This window comes from Bos indicus x Bos taurus, chromosome 22 (genome assembly GCF_003369695.1).
Source record: "Bos indicus x Bos taurus breed Angus x Brahman F1 hybrid chromosome 22, Bos_hybrid_MaternalHap_v2.0, whole genome shotgun sequence".
NCBI classification, from domain to species: domain Eukaryota; kingdom Metazoa; phylum Chordata; class Mammalia; order Artiodactyla; family Bovidae; genus Bos; species Bos indicus x Bos taurus.
This window is the reverse complement of record NC_040097.1, coordinates 13463654-13481805: the sequence shown is the minus strand read 5'-3', so window position 1 is coordinate 13481805 and position 18152 is coordinate 13463654. Positions and strand designations below refer to the sequence as shown.

At 42.6% G+C, this 18152-nt stretch overlaps 1 protein-coding gene across 18 annotated transcripts in view; it reads right to left on the bottom strand.

Annotated features, from left to right (window-relative positions):
• CACNA1D (calcium voltage-gated channel subunit alpha1 D) overlaps positions 1 to 18152 on the bottom strand; it is a 348426-nt gene that overhangs the window by 148368 nt on the left and 181906 nt on the right. For all 18 annotated transcript variants that reach the window (XM_027522551.1, XM_027522557.1, XM_027522562.1 and 15 more), the window contains exons 5-7: positions 9186 to 9328; positions 4408 to 4560; positions 3661 to 3857 (exon numbers count right to left, since the gene is read on the bottom strand). In XM_027522551.1, the coding sequence (XP_027378352.1) occupies positions 3661 to 3857; positions 4408 to 4560; positions 9186 to 9328 (493 nt within the window). The remainder of the gene's footprint in view (positions 1 to 3660; positions 3858 to 4407; positions 4561 to 9185; positions 9329 to 18152) is intronic.

The window sequence follows — 18152 nt, the reverse complement described above, 5'->3', positions numbered from 1 at the left end:
GTGGCTCCCCTGAGCCTAGACTCGGAGAAAGGAGCAGAAAGGCAAGCCGCTAGCTAACTAAAGAGGGAGTTCCCAGGTACCCTGAATGAAGAAGACTATCAACTTGGCCAAGGGAGCTTCCTGTTTGAGTCTGATAGCCAGCACTGCCATAGGTGTGCTGCTCACCAAGAGAAGAGGCTGGCACTAAGGCAAAAGGCCACAAATAACTGATATGGATAATTCTTTCCTGAAATCAATTCTCATTATTTGAATTAATTTCCTACATTTAAAACCATTTCCTTGGAGTTGAAGAAAAAAATAATAGGATCGTGTAGTGTTACTCCGCATCTTGTGGACGACACACAGTTAAAGCCCAGAGTATTTGGGTGACCTACCCAAGGTCAGGCGCCTAGCCTTCTCCAGCCTAAGGCTCTTTCCTTGCACTACACCTTTCTGACTCTGGACAACAAACGCGTGGATCAGATAGCAGCTTAATTATGCTTATGGAATTCACTTCAAAAAAAGAGCACTAAAAAAATGGCTTTCTATCAGAAGTTAATAATCCCATTCCCCACATACCCAAAGGTCCTGTTCTACACGTGTCTTTCTGCATACTGGGCCCACCTTCCCAAGACCCTGCCTCTTGCCAGGCACTCCTGGGGACTGAGGCATCCATGAACTTGGGAACACTGACTGAACATAAACTCAACCAGACTCAAACTCATCCCTGGCAAAGACTTTGTCCACCATATACAAACACCTAAAGGACTGAAAACTTGGCTTGCAAGTCGAGATTAAGATTAAAGTCGAATCTTAGTTCTCTCTCAAGATGTTCCCTTTACACTCTGGCTATGGTAAAAATCAGGAATTTTAAAAGGCCCATCTACCCTGAGACAATGGGACTGTGAACTTGAAGAGTAATGGTAGCTGGTGTCTGCTGAGCACCAGCTTTGGGCCGGGCGCTGTGCTGGGCAGGGAGGTGCTGTTCTGTGCACAGCTGTGGATCCCACCGACTGAGGCCCATAAAATAGGAAGAAGGCTGGGGCCTGGCTCCTGCCTATGTCTATGCAGAGTTAATAAATGTAATCAGGAAGTAATTAGAAGCAACTTGATATGTTTGAGAATAAGATCTCAGTGAGCACTCTGGGAGACATCCCTGAGCTGCCCCCTAGTGTTCCAGAAGGGCTCACATGAGAATGGAGAAATGCCAAGGAAAGAGAGGGGGGTTCTAGTCTAGACCAGGGGTCATGACATTATGACCTGTGGGCCAAACCAGCCTACCACCTGCTTTTGGACGGCCCTTGAGCTAAAAATGGCTTTTACATTTTTAAATGGTGGGAAAAAAAAATCTGGACTATCTCATGACACAGGAATGCTATACGAAATTCACATGTCAGTATCCATAAATAAATACTGGAATGAAGCCACAGGTGTACATGTTGTCTGCAGCTGCTTCCAAGTGACACGGGCAGAGCTGAGCAGTTGTGACACAGACATTATGGTCTGCCTGGCCACATATATTTACTGTCTGGTCCCTTATGAAAAAAAAAAAAGGTCTGTAGACCCTTGTAATCAAATACCACGACCACTTGCATCAGGACCTTGGGGATGTCTAGGGCGTCTATATTCCACTGTTTCCCAGACCTGCTATAAAGGGATATAGACTGGCATAAGGTTGATAAGTTATTGGAGTTCCTCCATCGGAATAAAGATGCCATGTAATTCATAGAGAATATAATTATTATGTTGTCAAATTATTAGCCCTGTGACTGTCATATGAAAAACAGAGGTAATAATTATATCATCCTAGGTGATACTTAGAGGTTCTCAGGAAAGCAAGTATAAACTTTTGTTTCTAGGCGTGCGGAGTCTTCTCTCCTTTAATCACACACTCCCAGAGTTTCCGCTAACTTGGCCATGGGAAGATCGTAATGAGAGAATCAATGTGCGGAAACATAAAGTCTGCAACTGTCCATTAGGAGATGTCAGATCAGCAGTGTCAATACACCATAAAAACTGGGAGAACAGAGCTGAGGAGTCACCAGTTTTTTCATTTGTTTTAAATCAAAACGTGTTCTGTACTGTTTTAGGGGGAAGGACCAAAATTTGGGCTATTTGAATCATGCTTTTTCTATTTATCAGAAACTTCAAAGGAAGACTGGAGATTGCGCCCTCCACTAATCTAACCAGAAGTGGCAACTTAAAACATAATATTGAAAATGAGCTCTTTACCTAATTAGAGGGTCCTCATGCATGGCCATGGGCTTGGCTCATCCTATATAATCTTCCTCTTTCTCTTCACAAAAAATTTTACAAAAGGCATTGTGTTATGGATATAAATAACAGATTGCATACATACACACACTCTCTCTCTCTCTCTCTACTATGACAATTAGAAAAAGGAGGGGAAGGGGAAAAAATAAGATATGACATGCTGGTGATGTTTTAAAAACCTTATTACCAAACTAGACTAACACTTTGGGGATGAAAATAAAAATGTATTTTCTTTGCCTAACACATACAGACATTTCTACAACCCTGCAAGCATGGAATTCACTTGTGAAGGGAAGCAAAAACCTATTTACAACCATTATGTTCTCTGAAGTTATAGAGTAATGGGAAATCTTATAAAGTGTCTAAAATTTAGATACTATTAGAAAATACTTCTCAACGTGCAGACTGTCTAACTGGAGACTGACCATTTAAGAAGTATGTTATTACTCATTACCTTTTAACAAATCATTATTGGAATCCTGGTTAATCCCATTTGGACCTGGGTTTATGCTCAAAATCTACAAGGCAGCTGTTTTTCCCAACAACTCTGTGCCATGGAAAAATAATTTCCAAACTTCTGTGAGTTTTTTCAAATTCTATCAAACACAGAAGTAAACAAATAAACTCAACTCTGAGAAATGACTGTTAAAATATGACTGCTCTTCATCTGTAGCAAACCCTACTGGTTCTGTTGGGAACAAGAGAAGCTAGCTCCGAGCCATACAAAGGGTGTCCATCTGTTTTCATGAACAGGTCCACCAGCCCTGGAAGGCTGATGTGCCATCTCGACCTTCTCTGCCAAAGTTCTCTAGCGCCAAAAAAAAAAGGAAGAGAGAGCTAAGGGCTTATGCTGGGCTGGTTTGTAGTAATACTGAAGATGCAAAAGGGAAACACCGTAATAGGGGAAAAACCCATTTGGGCTTTAAAGCTGTACTAAGCTATGGAAAGCCTGAAAAGAATCCAATTAATTGATGTTTTCTACCTTCCATTTAGGACCTGGTAGAGAAACCTGCCTCTAGGTATAAAAGATTAGTTTTAGTCTATGTAAGTCCGGGGGCCTCTTACTCTGGGGAATGACCCTGGGCTCTTCAAGTTTAATCAGGACAGCCCTGGCATGCTGGAGTTCCTCCAACAAAGGGAACTACTGGGCATGCTCAGTAGTAAGTCCCCAGGAGACACTGGGGATGCGAGGAAGTCCACGTCCTGTAGCAGCTTTCTACAGCTGAAAGCAAGGCCCTGACGGGGAGACGTAATGGGTCTTGCTGAGTGAAAAGGCGGTCTGCTTCCCTTCCCAAAGAACTCACTTCCAGGGGGTCTTTTCCAGCCAGCTCCCCAATGGCTCTAGCTAATGAAACACTTTTATCCGAGGAAAGCACGCTCCGTCAATTCCCTCCGCAAGCTGCTTACCCAGTAGAGCACGTCTGTCCAGCCCTCCATGGTGATGCACTGAAACACGGTGAGCATGGCAAAGGCAAAGTTGTCAAAGTTGGTGATGCCGCCATTGGGGCCAGCCCAGCCACTCCTACACTCCGTGCCATTGGCGGTGCACTGGCGTCCGTTCCCTGAGAACGCACACGGCGCTGGGTCCTCTTCAGCCACCATATCTGCAAACAGAAGCGGCAGGCTTCACCACCCAGGGCAGGAATGACCCTCGGGAGCCCATGCCTCCCTCCTCTGTCCTCACTCCCACAGCACCTTTCCTCAGCCTATACAGACTGACAGTATTTTTTAAAAAATATTACATTTTACTCATTTGGCTGTGTCAGGTCTTAATGCAGCACATGAGATCTAGTTCCTGACCAAGAGTCAAATCTGGGACCCCTGCATTGGGAGTACGGACTCCTAGCCACTGGACTACCAGGGGAGTCCCAGAGAAATATTATTGATTCACCTCATACTCCAGTTTCAGGGGAGCCCCCCAATCTTGTTTGCCAGAACACATTACATAGGAAATTAAGATAGAAAAAGAGACTAAATTCTCATTAATTCTAAATATAATTCACACTAAGAACTGGCTTAGATTTACCAATGGATTTGGCTTTCCATTTTTTTCACCCTCCCTCTCTGTTTTAGATTTTCCCCAAACCAGAAAAGTTGTTTTGGGGAAAGCCAAATTTTTAAATAGTCTGGTTAGCAACCATTTTCATTACTCACCTGAGTCAGCAAAAAAACATGTTTTGTGCATTTTTCCAATAAAAAGCTCCAATCCTATAATAGCATAGATTATGATTACAAATAATACCAAAAGGGCTATGTGAAGGAGGGGAACCATGGCTTTTATAATGGAGTTCAGGACAACTTGTAAACCTAGGAAAGACAAAAACAAGTTTGTGAGCCAGCAAAATATTTCAGGGATACATTTATGTACTTCCTAATGATGCCTGTTCTGTATGGGGCACATGGTAATAAAACTCAAGGAGGTATTTCAGAGCTTTGAATTAACATGAAACCTGGGTGTGAGAAAAGTTAAAAAGATCCTCTCAAAGATCATCTACTCTAACTCCCTTTACTAGAAAGATGGGAAAACTGAGGCCTAGAGAGGGAACGGCTGGATACAAAAGTCACTCATTTCTGCATTTGTTCATCCACTCAACAAAATTCCTTGAACATCCGCCACATGGCAAACATAAGGCGGAGTGTTTTGGGGACTATGAAGATGTATTACACAATGTGGTTCCTCCCAGAGGTAAGGTTCCAGTGGGAGACATAAGCATTACACATGAATTACTCTAAGGTAGCCCACAGATGCTAGATGAGTAACATCACACGGTGAAAATTAAAGGAAGGATGAAAGACATCACTTCTGAGTGCAGTGTGGAGAAAGAGGGCTGGGCAGGAGCCTCCCTCTCTGGAGGGCCTGAAGGCCAAGCAGGATGGATTTCCATAGGCAGATGGGTCGTGGGCATGGGAGAGAGGCTGCTCCAAGCAGGGGAAGAAAGTATCCAAAGCACAGAAGAAAGTGAGTGTCATGTGAGCCAGGGATGGCGAGTCTTGGTTGGCGGTCATGCGGTGCAAAAGGGTAGCAGAAAAGGCAAGCAGATTGCAGCTGCAATCTACTAAGTAGCTCTGGGTTCTGGATTCGGATTACAGGGCCAGACTTTAGTCTACTTTAGGGGACTTTAGAGGCTTTAGAGGCCAGACTTTAGAGGCTGTCAAAAGACAGCTTCTTCATTTATTCTAAATAAGAGAAAATCAAACAAATGTTTCATAACATGTATACATGGGAAAGAGCCAAGAAAACTCAAAAGGCAGCCTTTTTAGAAAGATAAAAAGTGAAAGTTGCTCAGTCGTGTCCAACTCTTTGCTATCCCGTGGACTATAGCCTGCCAGGCTCCTCTGTCCATGAAATTCTCCAGGCAAGAGTGCTACAGTGGGTTGCCATTTCCTTCTCCAGGGGAATTTTCCCAACCCAGTGATGGAACCTGGGTCTCCTGCATTGCAGGCAGATTCTTTACCATTTGAGCCACTAGGGAAGCCCCTTATCAAGACAAGTGGGGATGCAAAAGGCAAAACAGGCAGAGAAGTAGCTGGAGGGTGCTGGGCTCTCCAGGGAGGACAGGGTGAGGATCCAGAAGAGATCCAGACTCAGCAAGTGAGTCTGAGTTAGAGGAAGGTGCCCAGGTCGGCAGGGTCATGAGGCTAACCCTGGGGCCTGAGCAAAAGGAGGCTCCCCTGGAGTGGGGGAGGTAAAAGAGCGTTAGAGGAAGGGGAGGGTGAGGACTGAACACCTGGTGAGTCTGATCACTTCACAGGAAGGAGGCTGTGCCCTGCGGCTGAACCTCAGACCTTAGAGATGAGGGAGAGATGTGCAAACCTTGGAGCTACCCACACCTGCAGCAACACTGAGAGCCATGGTACAGGAAGAGAAAAGACCAGGCCAAGAGGGACAGTGGGGCAATACTCAGGACCAGGTGGAAGGAAGCAGGAGCTGGAGGGAGAGCGGTCAGCAGGAAACCAGAGCCAACTAGATGCAGGCCCCCTGACACCTTGCACGCGCCCTGCACAGTGAGACACGTGGCCACCACTGAGACCCACCTCAGCTTCTCCACCATCAACAGACATACCTTCCCAGGCATTTTTAACAATTGCAGGTACTTAAGCAATCACTAGTCCACAGCTGCCAACCAGCACAGGAAAGAGCATGACCCAGAGCCCCCAATCCATCTTTCTCCCCCTTTTCTTTTTCTTTCCCTTCCTCTCCCTGCTCTCTCTCTCCTCCAAAGTGCCCTTTTCTAGTTTCTTCTCACAGTAGCTTCCCAATACATATCCAAGGAAAGAACGAAGAGGCTGAGATGCTAGAATGAAATACATTAGAAATCAGAACACACCGAGCAAAGAGAAAAATACTTATCAGCAGTAACAGTAAAAGTTCACCTTGATATGAAGTACACGGGAAGAGGTGGGGGACGGGATGGGGAGGGAAGAATGATAAGAGGTTTTTCAGACTCACAAAGAACTTCTTTCCAGACTTTCATTAAGACAAAATCCTACATGCTGCCTTCGGATATTTAAATGTTCAAATGATGTCTTCTGAAGAAAACAATGATCAATAGGATGACTTGTCATGTTTTCATCTTCCATAAGGAATAGATGAAGAGAAAAAGAAACATATGCTCTAATCTACTTGGACAAGACGGGGTTTGTTTGTTTTTTCATTTGGTTGTTATTTTAAGACATGCAAGGGCCATCCAAAATCATCATCCAGCATTAGCTCTTCTCAACTGAATGGCAGTGAGCCCTATGTTTCATAAATATGTTTATTGTAACTGTAATATTTCAGATGGGCCACATTTATGAAATAATGACATTATATCTTCAAGTGCATGTGTACACTTTCATGGTATTAGGCTCTTTTGTACACGACCAATGTGTCCAGCAGATTTCACAGAGCTCTAACCAAGGAAGCTGTGAAATGGAGCAGAAAGAACACTGAGCCAGGAACTAGGAGGCCAAGGGTCTGGTCCCATCTGGCCACCCACTAGCTGTGAGAACCTGCCCAAGGTTTCTGCAAGCTTCCTCACCTAGAAGACAGTGCTCTTGGACCAGATGATCTTGATGGTTGTTTCCTATATAATGCTCGAGGATTCTCATATGTACTTATTACCTGAGAGTGGGTGGTGAAGAGCTCCACACACATCTGAAGGACTCTATTTGAAACACATATTTACCTTCCATGGAAGGAACTTATGTCCACATACACACACAAAATCAGTCTTGCAGGACAGTCTGAGTTGTCTTCAGAAGGGATTAGACATCTCCAAGGTACTTGTAAACAGTCACACCTTCCCAGGCATTTTTAACAATTGCAGGTACTTAAGAAATCACTAGTCCACAGCTGCCAACCAGCACAGGAAAGAGCATGACCCAGAGTCCCCAATCCATCTCCCCAAAGCCCAGCGGGGTCTGGTGAGAGACTTGGATGCTCCCCACAGGGCAGTTAACGAACACAGGCTGAGAAGTCCTCACGTATGACTCAGATCCACAGAGCCACAGCACCCGCGCGTCTGCTCACAACAGAAATACCGCAGGCAGGCTGGCCTGTCATTTGCTCTTTGGGGGAAAAAGTTGCCGTGGTTACTTTGAAATTAGATTAAGCTGTAACAACTGAATCTGAAACCTCATGTTTGCTCACTGAACTTCTCATTTAATCATGGCACACGCAACAGGGCCAGTCATTTTCAAGGTATGTCTATTTTTCTCAATTGCTTCCAGACGGTACTGTGGCTTTGACTTGTGCTGATCTTTTTCAATGAAAAATAAATGAACCATCTGGAAAAACAAGTACACACAAAACACCACTTCCTACATTTTAAAATGTTAAATTTGGAAGTTTTTTTTTTTTTTTCCAGAGAATTTTTGGTGCATTCTGAGTGCCAGTGGGTTTAATACAATTTTATGAAGAACTTCTGAAGAAGCAAAAACATGATCTGTGCTCTTTTGAAGGTTTTATGAGCTGTGAAAAAAAGGCACACCCTGCAATCCCATAGCCATCCTGCAGCTGGAAGCAGGCAGTCACCTCACAGCCACAGTCCTTGGAGAGGCACTAGTATCTGCCCTCAGAAGTCCCCAAGAGAGATGTCCTCTCACGGGCAGAGCCCAGGGAAGCACACGCCTTGCTCCTTATGCAAATTCCTGGCTGGGGCATGGATGGGGCATCTTTTCCATTTTCAGGTGGCACTGGATCTGGCCTGGAGATCTGGAGCAAAGAAGCAAACGAGGGCCCGGCACAGACAGGTACCATAGACGAGCGGGTGACACAGCATCTCCCACACTGAGCACCCCGTCCGACTCCAGACCTTGTGCTGAAGGCTCTCTCTGCATTACTGCAATCAGACCTTACAACCACCTTCCGGCAGGTGCTACTGTGCCCTACACACAGGGAGGACCCAGAAGCATCCACTTCCTCCCGCAATGGGATGGGCACAGCCCCTCTGCGGGACAGTTAAGTAGACGCTTTAGGATTCCAGGCCCTTGCGGCTCACTTTGAGAAAAGGCAGTCAGCTGAGCCCTCTGACACTCCTGTCTATATAACCCACCATGCTCAGAGGGGCAGGCCTGAAAGTGGGAGGAAGTGATGGTGGTGATGGTGTCAGAGGCTGAAGACCAGACTGCAGCCAGGAGGCCTGAACTCACGGTCTCCTACCACCATTCACTTGGCCTCTGCCCAAGAGAAAGGTCTCTCTTCTACAAAATTAGGAAGACAATGATCACTACCGTCCCTACTCTACTCCCACTGGGGCTGTCGCAGGGACCCAAAGTGACAACATAGCAAGAGCACTTTGTACACAGTGAAGGCCTCCACGGTGTCGCCTGCAGAGACCCTGGCTGGAGAACAGCAACTCACCTTATCACGCCCTGCTTCATAATCCCGAGACCCACCCAGAAGAAAACCATCCACAAAATCCTGGCTTTAGGAAATGAAACGTGCTTACTGGGCACTCCTGATACTAGTCGAAGTGGTCGTAACACTCGAAAGGCGCGGAGGGCTTTGACGTCAAAGCCTCCTGATTTGCCACTGGAGTGGTTACCGCCTTCTGTTTCTTTGGTTAATTGTTCCAAAATTACACTAAACAATCTGAAAGAAGAAGAGAGGAAGAAATGTTAGAGTCTGTCACCCAGGGAAGCAAAACAGGATGGTGAGCATAGCTACTTTTGAACAAAAGCTAATTCTGTAAGGCTGATGCTTACGGGAAAGCAAGGCAGAGGTGAGAACTGGGCTGTGACCCCTGGCTAGGATCCTACATCTAAAAGGACCAGAGATGGGACTGATCTCACCTGTTTTCCTGCCAATGGAGCATCCTAGCAAGATAGCCCCCTGGATCCCTCGTGAATCCCCTCTTTCAATGACGACAATGGAATTGCCCAAACAGCAGTAATGATGACAATAATCATAGCAGTTCCCATTCATGAGCGCTCACCATGTGCTAAGCACTTTTCGTCAGTTATCTTGTTAATCCTCAAAAATGTTATGCAGTGGAGATCATGGGCACTAAATTACATGTGAGGAAGCAAACTTGGTGAGAACAAACAACCTGCCCAAGGCCACACAACACATGGCAAAACTAACATATGAATCCAGGTATGTTGGCCTCACTGAATGTAGGCTCCACATGTTAAGTGGAAGTCACTTCAGTCGTGTCCGACTCTGCGACCCCATGGACTGCAGTCCACCAGGCTTCTCTGGCCATGGGATTCTCCAGGCAAGAATATTGGAGTGGGTTGCCATTTCCTTTTCCAGGGGACCTTCCCGACCCAGGGATCCAACCCAAGTCTCTCAAGTTTCTTCCACTGGGAAGCAGGTTCTTTACCACAATGGCAGGGAACTGTCGTCTCTCTGTTCGTTTAGTCTGTTTCAGCCCAGTGCCTAAAACAGTTCCTGACCACAGGAGGCACTCAAGAAATATATGATGAATAAGTCAATGAGTGAATAACTCCAAACTCCCAAATCTTATTCAGTATGTTATACCACTTCCAATACAGTCACTGAGTCACACAGCCCCACCTCCATCCTCACAGGGATGTTCAGGGCATGCTGTAAATCACAGATGCCAAGGAGCTGAGCAAAAGCCAAATGCAGAAACCTAAGACAAGGTACTAATATCGTCATTTTCTCTTTTGAAATGTGAATAATATTGTATCTGGCAGCCACCACAAATTTTTTCCTATTCTCAGAAGGTTTTTTGAATAAAGCTATTTTCAGGCAATCCACTCACTTGACAGTTACTTTTGCTCTTTCAAATAAACATTTTTTTTTCAAATAAACATTTGTTCTTTGGAATTGTTGCTTGTTTTTCAGAATAAATAGAAATTTGCCCCTTTCAAACAGAATCGACTCAGGCCAATCAGATTGTGGAAATGATTGGCCCAGCAACAAAGAAAAGGTTTCCAAAGTTTAATTAGCAGCTAAAGTAGAAACTCTGCCCCCACTGGCATGCCTCAGGATAGCCAAGACACTAAGTCCATAAAATACAGGGTGGTCTGATTACAGCCCTGATGGGGCAGAGCCATAGCATTCTGGGGTGTTTAAAGACGGGTCATTTGTTTTAATAACAGTACCACAATTAGCAGTGAACTTAAGGGGGTGGGAGGCAGGGCAAGTGGAGCAGGAGTATGTCAGGTCTTTACCTTTTCAAAGCTACAGAAGGCAGGCTCTTTCTGGTTATGGGAAATGTATCCCATTTATGACAGGTCTCTCTCTCTCTCTCTCATTAGCACAGTTTTGTCATTACTGTAAATCCCCCCCAGTCAAGGCTGATGTTAAAAGTCTGCCCTCCCAAACAAGTTCACAGTGTCACAAAAACAAAGCCAAAGGAAGAAAGAAAACCTCCAACTCTTCTGAAATGCAGCAGCCACAGGAATTTTCATCCCAAAGGGTTAGGAAAATAATTTACGCAGGTGGTGACTTAAGATTGCTTTCAAGTATGAGTGTTTTGCAATGTACACAACATGGCCCTTTGCTCCCGTTCTTCAGTGACGCCCTTGAAAACAGGTGAACAATGCCCCCCTCACTGAGGAGCCTGAGTCAGACAGGGAAAGCTGACTGTTGTTTCCAGGCGGCCAGAGGCCTCAGGGGCCAGGCCTTGCTTCCATTCCTAAGAGCTAGGAGGTTTTAGGAAAGTCTCTTTCCTTCTTGGGGCCTTAGTTTATGTCGGTGGAAACTGAGAAAACTGATTAAATGATACAGAAGCCTGTCCTTCCCATTCTAATATTCTGTGAGATTACACCTTTCATTGTCCTCCCCTTCCACCCAACCAAACTAAGTACCGTGTGCCTGAAGAGATGAGGACAAAAGAAGAAAGTATTTGATCCTCAGTTGTTATTAAAAGCATATCTCCAGACAGAAGGAAAAGGCAAGGAGCTACCCAAACTGACACAAATTAGAACTAAGGGAATGAGCCCCTCGTGTTCACAAAGCTTACGTGATGAGCTTGAATGCCTGCAAGACATGTTTATCGGAAAATTTAGAGGAGAGGAATACAAGTTGGCTCAGATCAAACTTTTCTATACAGAGAATTACATCAGCTCTGGTAGACACGTTGAACCTTCCTGTGGTCACATTATAACAGTTAACATTTTAGAAAATATCAATTACTTTCCTAACGTCTCTGTTATTGGGAATCTTGACAAAAGCAATAGGTCATGGTTGACTTGGAATGGAAAATCCATTGGATTAAGATAGAATCGGCAGTTGGAAACTTTGGTGAGTAGGAATTTGATTCAAGTAAAGACATAACAATTAAATTTTCCTTTTTAAACTTTTCTTCTGCTCTTTGACTATACTTTTGTACATATTTTAAATAAAGGATAATCTGATGTTCTAAAGGTCCTCATATTTAATGAGAAAAAAAGATCGAGGCCAGTTCAACTTGAGTTTCTTAGATGATTTTTTTTACGTAAACCAACTTTACTGTGGCTTACTTTATATAAAATAAAATGCAAGCATTTAATGAGTACAGTGAGACAGGTTTTGACAAAGGCATGAGCCCAAGTAACAAACACGCAAACAGTTCTCTCATGCCTCTTTACAGGCATCCTCAGCTCAGCCTCAGGTGTCCACTGACTTTATCCGTTTTATCACGTAGAGTTGTTTTGTTTTTATTTCCTTTTCTAGAATCTTACATGAATAGAGTCATACAGCATGTTCTCCTTTTATCTTGTGTTCACCATAGTTTCGAGATCATCCAAGCTGCTACATCGGAGAAGGCAGTGGCACCCCACTCCAGTACTCTTGCCTGGAAAATCCCATGGGCAGAGGAGCCTGGTGGGCTGCAGTCCATGGGGTCGCGAAGAGTCGGACACAACTGAGTGACGTCACTTTCACTTTTCACTTTCATGCACTGGAGAAGGAAATGGCAACCCACTCCAGTGTTCTGGCCTGCAGAATCCCAGGGACGGGGGAGCCTGGTGGGCTGCCGTCTATGGGGTCACACAGAGTCGGACACGACTGAGGCGACTTAGCAGCAGGAGCAGCAAGCTGCTACATTTTATTGTTGAATTATATTCCACTATATGAACATACCACAATGAGTTTATCCATTTATCTGCTGAAGAATATTTGGGTTGTTACCAGTTTCTCTCTACTATGAAGTCTCTTTGTGAACATGTATTTTAACTTATTTTGGTTAAGTACTCAAGAACAGGACTGGTCATATGAACACTGTATAGTTACCTTTGTAAGAAATTGGCAAACTTTTCCAAAGTGATATGACCATTTTCTATTTCTATAAGCAGTGTGTAAGAGTTCCAGTTGCTCCATATCTTGTTTAACATCTGGTATTGTCAATCTTTTTACTAATACTAGTGGGTATGTAATGCTATGTCACTGTTTTAATTGGCATTTCTCCAATTATCAATAACACTGAACATCTTTTCAGGTGCTTGTTGACCATTTACACATCTTTTGTGAAGATCTGTTCAAATTTTTTGCCCATTTATGTACTGGGTCATATTCTTACCTTCTAGTTATAAGGGTTCGTTACAAATTCTGAACACAAGTCCATGGTCATATATATGTAGTGGGAATATTATTTCCCAATCTGTGCCATATCTTTTTATTTTCTTCACAGTGTCTCTTTTGAATAAAAGTTTTAATTTTGATAAGGTTCAAAAATTCTATTATTTCTTTTGTGGCAAATGCTTTTTCAGGTCCTAAGAAGTTTCTACCTAGCCCAAAGTCATAAAAATTTTCTCCTATAAATACAGTTTTAGCCTTTAAATATAGGTTTATGATTCATTTTAAGGCATTATTCGTATATGGTATGAGGTAAGAATAGAGAAAGTCGTCTTTTTCACACGGACAGTTGTTCCAGCACTATTTGTTGAAAATTGTTTCCTTAATCCATTGAGTCATCATGACACCTCTATCTAAAATCCATTGATCACATCCATATGGGCGTATTTCTAAACTTTCTATTTTGTTCCACTGATCTGTATTTCTACCCCTTATTCTAGTACCACACTGTCTTGAGAACTGTGGCTTTGTAGACCGTCTTAAAATCAGGTTCCAGGTTTGTTCTTACAGATTTCCTTGGCTAGTCTAGAGCCTCTCTAATTGTCATATAAAATTTTGAATAAATTTGTCAGTCTCTGCAACAATCTTACTGGGATTTAGATTAGATTCAATCTATATCACAATTTGGGAATGACTGATATTCTAACAATATTGAGTCTTCCAGTCCATGAATTGGAACATTGGGTCTTCCAGTTGATAACATGTATTTAGGTCTTTTTTAATTTCTCTCAGGAGGTTTGGTCATTGTCAGTGTACTATTTATCCCTCAATAGTCCATGGGTTTGATGATATAATAAATAATAATGTTGTTAACATTTCTTTTTCAAATTGTTCATGACTAATATATAGAAATTTACATGCTTCTTTAAAACACTGCTAAATTCTTTCAAAACATCCTTTCATATTATTTTAATCTTAAGTTCACTGAGATTTGTTTCATGACCCAGAATATGTCTTTACTGCTGAATGTTCCACATGCACGTGAAAAGAATGTGCATTCTGCTCCTGATGGGCACAGTGCTCTGAAAAATCAATTTCCTCGAGTTGGTTGATGGGACTGTTCAGAAGTCCCTATATCCTTAAAGATTTTCTGGCTAGATGGTCTATCAACACTTCCCAGAGAGGAGGATTAAAGTGTACAACTGCAATTGAAGATTTCTCTATTCCCCCCTTTCATTTCCATCAGTTTGTGCTTCATGTATTTTGAAGATCTGTTATTAGGCACATATATCATCATAGCATATAAGCCTACCAGCCAATCTACATACACATACGCACACAACGCATACACGTTTAGGATTATTACATCTTCTTTTAGAGAAGGAAATGACAACCCACTCCAGTACTCTTGCCTGGAAAATCCCATGGATGGAGGAGCCTGGTAGGCTGCAGTCCATGGAGCTGCTAAGAGTTGGACATGACTGAGCGACTTCACTTTCACTTTTCACTTTCATGCATTGGAGAAGGAAATGGCAACCCACTCCAGTGTTCTGGCCTGGAGAATCCCAGGGACGGGGGAGCCTGGTGGGCTGCCGTCTATGGGGTCGCACAGAGTCAGACACGACTGAAGCGACTTAGCAGTACATCTTCTTTATGAAATGACTCCTTTATCATTATGAAATGTCTGCATCCTTGATAATATTTCCTGTTCTGAAGTCTACTTTGTTGGTTATTAATAAAGCTTTCTTTTGATTGGTTTTTTAATTTTGATTAGTTTTGCATGATATATAGTTTTCTGTCCATTTATGTTGGGTTTAGTCACTCAATCATGTCCGTCTCTTTGTGACCCCATGGACTATAGCCTGCCAGCCTTCTCTGTCCATGGAATTTCCCCAGAAAGAATACTGGAGTGGGTTGCCATTTCCTTCACCAGGGGATCAAACTCCCACAATGGCAAGCAGATTTTTTTTTTAACCACTGAGTCACCTGGGAAGCCTCTTCTCTCCTTTCACTTTCAAATTATTTGTCTTTGTAAATTAGGTTTCTTATAGAATTGAGTGTTTTTCCATCCTAACACCAAATACATGTATAAAATCTGATAACCTCTGGATTTTAAATAAGGGTATAGCTGTGTTTAAATCTATCATCTTGTTATTTGCTCTCTACTTGCTCTATCCACCAAACTTTTCTTTCCTGCTTATTGAAAAAAGAATTAAATGAGCTTTTCAAGAATTCCATTTAATCTCTAATACAGACTTATCAACTATACCTCTTTATTTTTTGAGTGTCTCTTCTAGATCCAGTGTCAGCACAAGTTTTCTGTGGAGTGCCAGAGAGCAACTATTTTAGGATTTGCAGGCCACAGGGTCTCTGTGACAACTAGTCAACTTTTCCATCCTAACACCAAATAGCCATAAACATGAGTGAGTGTGACTGTCTTCCAATAAAACTTAATCTGTTAAAGCAGACAGCAAAATACTTTGTCAATGTAGGAGGTGAAAAAGGCAGTAAATGTCTTTTTTGTCTATGAGCTGAAGCTTGCTGGTCTATGCTCTATGGTTTACCATAAACTCTTTAACTTCTCATTGTCTACCTTCAAATAATTCTACCAAGTGTACAAGCACTTTTCTATGCTATATGGATATTTCCTTGGGTCTATCCTTCATGCTATTTTTATATTTTACTTTCATAGATGCTATAAACCCCACAATCCACTGCTATTATTTTTGCTTTAAACAATCAATTGCTACAAAGAAACTTTAAAATGAGGAAAAAATGTTTTCATATTCATACATGCATTTACCCTTTCTGGCATTCTTCATTCCTTTTGTATGGATTTGTATTTCTTACTAATGTCTTTCATCAGTGTGAAGAAATTCCTTTGTATTTCTTAAGGTGCAGGTCTCCTGGTGGCAAATTCTCAGCTGTGGTTTGTCTGAAAAATTTTTTCTTACTTCAATTTTTTAAGGTATCTTCACTGAATAAGAATTCGAGGTGGACCTTTTCCTCTAGAACTCATAAAAATTTCTGTTGTCTTCTGGATTGCATAGTTGTTGACAAGAGGTCTACAATTACTTTTTCTCTACTTTTAAGATTTCTCCTTATCTTTGGTCTTGAGCAATTTGATTATGATCATGATATGCCTTGACGCAGCTTTCTTCGTCTTCACTTTGGGCTTTGTTGATCTTCTTGGATTTGTGAGTCTAAGTTTTTCATCACGTTTAGAAAATATGGACTATTTCTTCAAATATTTTTGTCTCCCCTCTATCTTCTATCTTCTGGGACTCCAAGTATATGAATAATAGATTATGTCAGACGGTAAAGCATGTGTCTACAATGTGGGAGACCGGGGTTCGACCCCTGGGTCAGGAAGATTCCCTAGAGAAGGAAATGGCAACCCACTCCATTACTCTTGCCTAGAAAATCCCATGGATGGAGGAGCCTGGTGTCCATGGGGTCACAAAGAGTCGGGCACGACTGAGCGACTTCACTTCACTTCACCCCACAGGTCACTAAGGTGGTATTCCTTTATTTTCCATCATTATTTTTGTGTGTTACTGCTATGTCTTCAAATTACTTGATTATTCTATTGAGTCTACTCTGCTGTTACATCAATCCAGGGAATTTTTCGTTTCAGATATATTTTCCAGCTCTCAAAGTTCCATTTGGTTCTGTTTTACATTGTCCCATCTTTTCTCACTGTGGTCATATATTCCTTTTAAGTATATAAACATGTTTATAATAGTTTGTAAAGGCTTGTAAAGTAATTCTCCACTAATTCCATCCTGTCTGTCATTTCTAGGTCTGCCTCTATTAACGGAATTTCCCACTAGTTATGGATCACATTTCTTCAAAGTCTAGAAATATTTGACTGGATGCTGAACACTTTATCTGGATTTTGTTGTCTTCCTTTAAAGAGTGTTGAGTTTGGCTTTGGCGGGCATTTAAGTTACTTGAAAGTCAGTCTGCTCCTTTTCAGGCTTTTTTTCAAATACTATTAGCAGGGGTTTCAGGTAGTTTTTACAGTAGTACAGGAGTTGTCAAAACTGTTTTGTAAGGGGCCAGACAGTAAATATTTTAGGCTTTCTGGACCTAAACCGCATAACTCAACTATGTAAACAAATGCTTGTGACTGTGTTACAATAAAACTTTATTTACAAACATTGGTAGCAGGTTGAATTCGGCCCACTGATCACAGTTTGCCAACACTCACTCAAGAGTTAGTTTAGCTGTACTATTGATGGCCCTTCTGGGGTTTCTACTGACAGTCCAGGGTGTTCAACAAGGTCTTTCCACTCTGGTTGGTTATAACTTGAACAAATCCCAGACCTATATGAACCCTAGTTATTAGTCAGCTGTAGCCCCCAGCTCTTCCTTTTTCCCTAGTAGTATTCTTTGCCTGGACTTATGGACTATCATCCCATGTATGTGTAGCTTAGGCTTCAGCCAAACCTCAAGAGGGCCCCAAGGCATATTTATGGACCTCTTTCTCTGAATAGGTCCCTCGCTGCTCCCATACCATGCCTCTCCAATTTTAGCCATCTCAACCTTCCTAAACTCTCGTCTCTGTCTCTGCAACTCAATGAGATCGCCACTCTCTGCTTGATTCCCTCCCTGTCTTTGTGCTGTATGATAGTCGGAAAAGTGCCTCCAGATGGAAAGTTGATTGCAGGGTGGGACAAAAGAAATGGAGCTAAGATGAACAGACGGTCCAGAGTCAGGAGAGTTACACCAAGATTATTCCAGAACCGAGAGGCCTGTAAGGCTCCTGCTTGCCATTCTTTGTTAGAGTTCACCAAATACAGGAAGGTGTGATACATATCAACTGCCTGTTCATTTCAGTTGCACTATCTTTGCCATAATGCCTTAGGGTCCAGTGTACTAGGGTGGCTTTTGCAAAAGTTAGTATTTTTTTCCATAAGTCTAATAATACTGTTGGGCTACCATT